Below are 8,734 nucleotides of genomic sequence, written 5' to 3'. Positions count from 1 at the left end.
CAACTTGGCGAGACGTCATCTCTACAATAAATCAAAATGAGCTGGGTGTGGTAGCACACGCCTGTAGTTCCAGCTACTTGAAGGCTGAGGCGGAAGGATCGCCGGAGCCCAGCAGGTCGAGGCTGTGGTGGCCGGGAGCGGGCACTGCACTCCAGTCTGGGTGACAGAGTGAGACTCCAACTCAAAAAAAATAAAAAATAAAAAAATAATAAAATGTTGGGGCCAGCAGAAAAGAATGTTAACTCTGGCTCATGACTCTTTCCAGGCCCCTCAGGAAGATTTTTAGAATAAAGAACAGTGGTGGAGTTTTGTCCTTAGGGCTGTTTTTTGTTTTTAATCTGAAGTCTATGTGCCAATGGATCTGCTTGGTGGGGTCTGAGTTCTTAAAAAATAAATCAGGGTCATATGTTAAGAGGTTGTCTTCAGTTTTTATAGGGAACCAAACATCCTATGACTCTAATTTTTTTGGTTATTGTTTTAAGTTACTTTTTAAATTATTATTATTATTTATGCTTATTACATTGCTTATTTACCTTTTAGGGTTAGGTAGGTACCTGAAATTTTGAATTCTGAAGAATTTCGAAGGAACTTGAGATTTCTTTTTTTTTTTTTTTTTTTTTTTTTTTTAATTTTTAATGTCTGGGGGGACTCTGCAAGTCCCTAAGAGGGGCCCCTGTTCTGCCTCAATGTCAAGAGGTGGAATGAGGAAGGGGGATTAGGAGGTGGGCCACAGGAGTTAACAAAGGGCAGAGGCACTGTGATTTAGCTCTAGTTACTCTCTGGAGAACGAAGGAGACATGTGAGAGAGCAGGCTGTTGCATTTAGTCCTGATCACAAAAGAGGAATGGCAGAGCCATGGCAGAGGAGGTCAGCAGTAGTGAAGAACAGGAAACAACAGACTCAGCTGTAAGACCGAGCTCACATTTAACAGGATGCAGCATCCAAGTCATGGAGGGAACAAAGGAGAAGGAAGGAACATCTACTCCCAACTACTCCAAGCTTGAATGGCACAGATCTGGGAACACTGGCTGAGATCTGAGATGGTAGAAGAAAGGTATATTGGAGAGACATGAAGTAAGATGCTGGTTTTAGGAACTCGGGAGTTAAAGCACCAACAGAAACATCTCTGATGACATCCTTTACCTGTGGTCACTGGGTCCTTGACTAACAGCTCTAGGAACAGGTATCTCATCTCTTTCCCAGATGGTGAACTCCATGCCTGACGATCAGTTTGTTGGAATAGACATTCTTTCCTACATGGAGACAACGCCTGCCTCCCCATCTTTTATGCACTGATCCTGATTCCCTACTTAGGAGCTAATCACAATTACCCTACTCCCTCTTCCTGTCACAGTTTCCTCTTAATGGAGGAAGACGCTAGTCACTGCCAATTCACTTACATCAGATGCTTAAAATCATAAACCTGTAGGAAGAAAGTCAGTGCCCCCAAATGTGGGCTTCATTTCGACAACTTCATTTCACGTTGGAGGAGACCAAAGCCTAGAAAGAGGAGTGAATGTGCCCCCAAATCACCCAGATTGTGCCCCAAATCACCCAGCTACTCTTGCTGAGCTGATTTTAGAGCCTAAAACATCTGTCCCCCTTCAGTGCTCTCAGTATGTCGTGCTGCTGCTTGTAATCTAACTCCAAAACCTTATGCTGAGAGCATCCGCATCTCAGAGGGAGTTCTTGGCTCTGCTCTCAGGAGATCTATCGAAATTAAACAGGGTTGAAAAATAAATAAACCCACATAAAGTATAAATAGTATTTCCATGAACACAGGCAGCAACTCTGTCCCTTATTTATGGCTTCACCTGCCATGAAACCAAAAACTCAAGGGTGTCAATAAATGGATTATAACATTGTTGTGATGTTTAATTACAGAGAAAAAGAATGTCTCCGCAGGCCCTTTGGGAAATGTACCGATGTCTGCAGCAAGTGGCAGGGAGCTTCATGGAGGCACAGCCTGTCTGCTGGTAAATACTCAGCCTTTGCTAGAGTTTCAGGACACCTGGGTCAGGCAAGATCAGAGAGGTCATCTTATTCAAGTGTTTCTGAGCCTCAGTTTCCTCCCACGATACTGGACTTCTGTTTGTACATCTCTTGTGCCAAGTACTTCACCACCTCCCGGGCAGCTCATTCCAACTGTGGACAGAATGACCCTCACTATGAGGAGTCTGACATCTGCCTCTTTGCCACATCCTTCCATAGAATCATGGGCCATCAGAGCAATCCTAATCCCTCTTTCAGGGAACAGTCCTTTGACTGTTTGCTGAAGCTGTCATGTACATTCTGAGTTTCTGCTTCTCCAAGGTAGACATCCCGAATATTCCCACTATTTTTCCTAACTGGGTTTGAATGGGCACTGTCATCCACCTAGGTTTTCCTAAGTGTGCTGACTTGTCTAGATCATTTGTACAGTGTAGAGTTCACAAATAAATGCAGCAGCCCAGTTGTACACAGTGAAAGAAGTCTGTCACCTTCATCATCTACTTAAAATATTACATTAACATGACCTCATCACCCAGCCCCTACTCAAAGCAGCCTATGACTTGGTCCAAAGAGCAGAGTTTATTCTGAAGTATCATGTTGATAGATACAGCACCTACACCCAATTTGTCATGTTTCCTCAGAGTATGTTCAGTTTCCCATAATCTTTCTGCCAGTGTGGTGAAATAGCTTAAAGTCAATGATCAGTCATACCATTGGCCAAGGTTTGAGTAGTATGAAGCACCTACATGGCCTTCAAATGGACATCAAGCCCTCAGAGCAGCCAGTTATAAGTTCTCCATGACTCAAATCAATTTCTAGTCTCTTTCCTTTGGAAAACACACCACTTGCCTCTGGGGGTCACCTCTCCCTCAGTCTCACTCCATGTGTTCCAGGCATCTAACTCCCCATCACCCTGAGACCAGAAACAAACACAAGGCTCAGGGCTAACATAAAAGTACTAGCTTCTCCCACCAGGAACCATCCCCCACCCATAGTGACTGATTTCAGGAGAAGCTGCTGCGGGAAATGCAATCAGAGGCAATACTAGGGAATTAGGGAAAGGAAGAAGTTCACTTTCTACCAGGACTGGTGAGCACAGGAATAGGATGTAAGTCTCAAAGTACCTCTATGTAGACAAAGCCACCCCAAGAGAAGCCAAAACAGTGAAAATCAGAACAAAGGGATAGAGACAGACTTAGTTACAAAGCTCTGGATCAAAACCTGCCTGATGCCTGCCCTATCTCTGAATTTACTAATTATATTAACTACCAAACTTCCTTTTAGCCAAAATCAGTTTGGGTTGGCTTTCTGCCAATGCGCACAGATCAGAATTCTGCAACTTCCCTCACCCGAACACCCGAAAAGTTCATGTGACACCTTGTCAAATCCCTTTGCCAAAGCTTAATAGCTCATTGACGCCCCATTCTATAGTATGGTGTATATCATAGTCAAAAACTCAAGCTTTTAAGTCTAATCCGGGCTCCATTTTGACTGACTTTGGGGGTCTTAGGCAGATCATTGAAGCTAATCTACCTCACCCCTCTCCTCCGTAAAATAGGTATATTAACTGTACTTACCACACAGGATCATTGTGAAGAAAGAGTTAATATATGGAAAGTCCTTACAACAATGCCTAGCATGTCAAAATGCTCAGAACACTAGTTGTTTATATTGTCATCATCATCACTGTCGCCACTGTCACTACTGTACTATTATCATTACCAGTTTGGTTACCCTGTAAAAAGCCCATGTTTTCACTTATTAAACCTATACTGGCATCAAGTGTCTCTGCCTTCTTCCATCATCTCTCGGAGAAGCTTCCTGACATCGCTTCTATGATTCACATCAACTCACTCTCACATCACATTCCTCTCTCAAGTCCCTCCGCCAAAAACTAACCGTCTACTGCCATGGCATAACTGACTCTATCTAGCTGCTTAGAGGCTCTGACTACTCCAGGGATGTAGCTAAGGGCAGGTACAGGGGCAGGGGTGTGGCCCCAGGCCTGGGCTGAGATCATGCGCCCTGCCTCACTCCCCCCTCCTCACCCCCATGCAGGCACATAGTTACATCCTGTTTATATTCAGTCAGGCTAACTCAAGGCAAACCTCAGAAAGTGAAGTGGAGTTCCTAATTAAAGGGTAGCCTTGAGCTGTCAATAAAATTCTGCATAAAGGAAATGTTTAAAAACACAGGAGTGACCTCCTTGAGACAGATTTTCATTAGAGATCTTTTTTTTTTTTTTCAAGTGTGGGGGAATAAAAAGAAAGCAAGTTTTTCAACACTGCCATTCTCTCCCTCTCTGAAGCTCAGAAAACCAACTTTGATACGTAAAACATCTCACTGTATTTGAAATGGCTGGCTGGAAATATGGCGAGTCTTGTCTTTTCTACTTATTTCTGGAAAGTGGCAGGGATCATCATTTGTTTTTATTTGTTTGGGGAGAGCAAGTCCTTTGTTGCATCCTTGTGCTCGGCCCATCAGTATAACCAACCATCTTTCATCCCCAGCCCAGGCCTGACAGCTCCAAAGAACCTCTCCCACAGCATCCCACCCGCTTCCATCACAGCACTCAGCACAAGGCACAGCCATCATTTGTTAGCCTGTTTGTCTCCTCTACTATACTAGGAATGCCCAGTTCTCTTATCTCCATATTCTCAGCACCAGGTTTAGTGTAGACATCCAACATAACAACAACCGCAACAATGTCAAATGTGTGAATAAATGAATGAATGAAACATTCAGCTCCACGAATAGCTAGATTATGTCTCCAGGGCCCAACCTCTTCCCCATTATAGACACAGTAATCAATCTGACAAATGAGTAACTGACATATGTGTACCTACCACCATGCCGTTGCAGCAAGGCATGGTGGAGCTATTCGTGGAGCCAAATGTTTCATTCATTGGTCCATCTATTCGTGGAGTCGAATGTTTCATTCATTGGTCCATCTATTCATTCATTTATTCACACATTTGACATTGTTGCGGTTATTTTGCTCTTGTTTTTCCCTTTTTCTCCTCACATTGCTGACCACCTCTAACGTCCTGGGTGACCCTAGACAAGTCATTTCCTGTAACTAGGAATCAGTATACTATTGATCTACAAAATAAAAAGTTGGAATTAGATGACTTCGAGATCCTTTTCTAGGATTCGGTAACAGCCAGTGTTCCCTTTTTTCCCTTCTTCCCGGTCACTCTGGCTTCCATTCTTACCTTCGAAGCTCCCAGCAAACAAGTAAATCCAGGTGATGGCTGGAATGCAGAGAAGACTCAACGAGGCAGCCAGGAATTTCCGTCTCCCTCTGCAGATTCCCAGCATCCTCTCGGAAGTGGCAATCCCTAGTCCCAGTGCCGTTTCTCTGTCCGGAGCATGAAGTCCTTGGCCTCCCTCATAATACTTTCTGAAAGTAAGAGCACAGAGGAAGGGCTGAGTTCTTAGCCCTGGAAATGAATGCAAATTACAGAAGAGAACTATCTCACAGATCCTGGAAGTAGTTCACCAGGACTATGATTTCCTGCTAACTATCCTAAGAGATGATGCTGCAGTCTTACAAAACTGAGACAGTAAGTAAATTACAAAAACTATAAGGAATCTCTCTCTGTGTGTGTTGTCTCTCTCTCTCTCTCTCTCTCTCTCACACACACACACACACACACACACACACACGTTATAGCACAGGCTTATTTTGAGACCTGAAATAACACACTTAAAGGACCATTTAGCTAGCACCTATTATGTACCAAGCATGAACCATGTGTTGTGTTTCCAAAGAAGACTAGAACAGAGGATGGCTTCAAAAAGCATAGTGGAATGAGAGACCAACCTAAAACACCCACAGGAACTCCAAGAACGTGACAGTTGAGATTTGCGGAGATCGCTACAGAGGGGCGGATGAAGGTACTGATGGACCACGTGCAGTAAGGATGGCAGAACGGTCCCCGTGTCCTGGGCAGAGGGGACTGGAAAAGGCACTGGAACAAACTAAAGCGCACACACACAAAAGCGAGGAGATGGGACAGACCCCAACCTCCATTTGCATGAGACTGTAGTACCTCAATTACAGCTGATGACCTAAACACACTCGATGGACTGCCTTCATAGCTTCTACCTTTATTATGAAAATAGAGATCCAGAGAAGGGAGAAAACAATTTAAATGGGCAGAGAAGGGATAGGAACAAGCAGATAGCCCAGAGAAGGACTATCCTTAGTCCATGGCCATATGTGTTAACAAAAGAAGGAGAAGGTCAATGCAGGTAGAGAGCCATGACCGTTCACCTGAGTATTTGACTGGGGAATAATGTAAATATAAAGGAGTCAAGAAACCAAAAGACTTTGAGATCTCATCCCTACCCACCTGCTAACACAGATGCCATGCTAGCTATGGTGGAGAGAAAAACCTACATGGAACCTCCCTAACAGAGTAGAACCCACCCACTGCACACAACTAGTAAAGGCTTCAGATCCCCATCCCCCCCCCAAAAAAAACCAGATGTCCATGAAATAGTGGCTTTCGCAGCGTCCTTCCCTCTGTTGTCATCCTTAATCCCCCTGGGGCAGTGGTCTGGCTGAGCCATCCCCTTTCTCCACCAACTGTGGTCATTTCCAGAAGACAGGTACACACCCTGCATTCCCTGAGACTATATTGCCTGTCACCTGCAGGTGCCTGATAATTGTCTGTTAAATGAAAAAATGAAATCCGATTCTATCCAAAGGCAACCCTCTCAAGCTTCAGGAGCTTGTGTTCAGCAAGTTGCCGGCAATAAACACCTAATGGAGCCGATCTCAACTGTCAATGCTAGGTTTTCTTCTGCAACCACTCTGACACGATTTTCTAAATGGCCCTCTTTTGAAACAGATGAAAGACCACAGAGCTGAAGGGTGTGGAATAGTAAGTAAAACTGGAAAAGCAAAATTCTTTTGAACAAAGAATGTTGATTTGAGAAAAGTCCCCTCTAGGGAAGCTGTTTCATTCTAAAACATGAGAAACAAACACTACACACAAACTCTGAGGCACACGTATGTCTTAGGGGAAGGGAAGGCAGAGGGAAGAGGGAGGTATAGTTAGACCCAGATGATGCCCTTGACTAGTTATGACCTTGACAAGTCCCTTGTCTCTGGGTAGGCTTCCTTTTCTTCACCTGTAAATTAAAATGATGCCTTCCATCCCAGAGGATTGTTGTTAAGACTCAAATGAGAAATGACTGACAAGGATTTGAGTGAATGACTGACAAGGATTCATCAAGTGCATTTCAGGGTTGATCCACCCCTCGTGGAGCAAGAGCAAGAGCAGTCTTAATTGGGTTTGTATCTCAACCACACAGGGTTTGACAGGAAACAGAACCTGACAAATAGATCTTGACTGATATGCCAGATGGGCGATGTGAACCTAGAGGACCCACCTTTTTAATTCTCCTTCAGGAGGTACAATCCTCCATGGGTATCCATAAGTGGTTGGTTCAGGGACCTCCCCCACTCCACCGCAGATACCAAAACCCCACAATGCTCAAGTTCCTTATACAAAATCATGTCATGTTTGCATATAACTTATACACATCCTCCTACATACTCATCTCTAGATTACTTACAACGCTTCATACAATGTAAATGCGATGTTAATAGTTTTTATACTGTACTGTTTAGGGAATAATGACAAGAAAAAAGTCTCTGCATGCTTAGTGCAGAACAGAGTCATCCACTTTTTCCCCAAAAATTTTTGGCCCACAGCTGGTTAAAGCTGCAAATGTGGCTGGGTATAGTGGCTCAAGCCTGTAATCCCAGCACTTTGGGAGGCCAAGGTGAGGGGACTGTCTGAGTCCACGGGTTCGAGACCAGCCTGGGCAACTTGGCAAGACCTCATCTCTATAATAAATCAAAAAATTAACCAGGCATAGTAGTGCACGCCTGTAGGCGGAAGGATTTCCTGAGCCCAGCAGGTCGATGTTGGGGTGGCCATGAGTGTGCCACCGTACTCCAGTCTAGGCAACAGAGTAAGACTCCAACTCAAAAAAAAGAAAGAGAAAAAGCTGCAAATGTAAAACCACAGATTCCAAGGACTGACTGACCACCACACTAAAAATCACAATTTGTTTTATCCAGTTCACTCATCATAATAGTCAAGAAAACTAGCAATAAGTAGCACTTATGTGTCAAGCACTTGTTTATATTCTTCACAAATACCTGCTTGTGTAATTCTCAAAATAACCTGTAGGCTAGTTACTGTTTTTTGTCCCCACTGTAGAGATGAGAAAACTAAGCTCTAGAGAGATTAATTAGCCAAAGGTTACACACAACTAGCAAGAAGCAAAAATACCTCAGGCTCTACTCTCCCTCAGTAATTAATTCTAACAACTCTTGCCAGAGGGCATTTTTCCTTTTGATCTAATCTAAAGTCTTCATATTGAATCTTATGATTATTTCTTTCCCAGTGTCAAATATATCTGTGCTCATTCAAAAAAAAAAAAAAAGAATTTAAAAAGCTATAGAGGAATTTAGATGTTAGAAGAAAGCAAGACGGGAAGTGAAATCAACAGGCGTCAATGGCTAAATAACATTGAAAAACACAACTCTTTAAACACTTATTTTCCTCCTTTCCACTAACCACCTGCAGCATTTCAACTTGCACAATTCATTCAAAGTTTTAAAACAGAGTGTACAGTGGTTTGTCTTTTATGATAATACTGGCATCTGAAATTAAACCCTGCAGGTAAAAAATATTCCTTCGTGGCATCTGAAAATAAA

The 8,734-nt window shown here is 43.4% G+C and overlaps 1 protein-coding gene across 1 annotated transcript in view; it reads right to left on the bottom strand.

Annotated features, from left to right (window-relative positions):
- LARGE1 (LARGE xylosyl- and glucuronyltransferase 1) overlaps nt 1–8,734 on the bottom strand; it is a 515,425-nt gene that overhangs the window by 423,600 nt on the left and 83,091 nt on the right. The window contains exon 2 of the mRNA XM_008064872.2: nt 5,208–5,395. Within this exon, the coding sequence (XP_008063063.1) occupies nt 5,208–5,395 (188 nt within the window). The remainder of the gene's footprint in view (nt 1–5,207; nt 5,396–8,734) is intronic.

This window comes from Carlito syrichta, unplaced genomic scaffold (genome assembly GCF_000164805.1).
Source record: "Carlito syrichta isolate Samal-C Ts95f unplaced genomic scaffold, Tarsius_syrichta-2.0.1 Scaffold308088, whole genome shotgun sequence".
NCBI lineage: Eukaryota > Metazoa > Chordata > Mammalia > Primates > Tarsiidae > Carlito > Carlito syrichta.
This window is presented reverse-complemented; position numbering and strand designations above follow the sequence as displayed.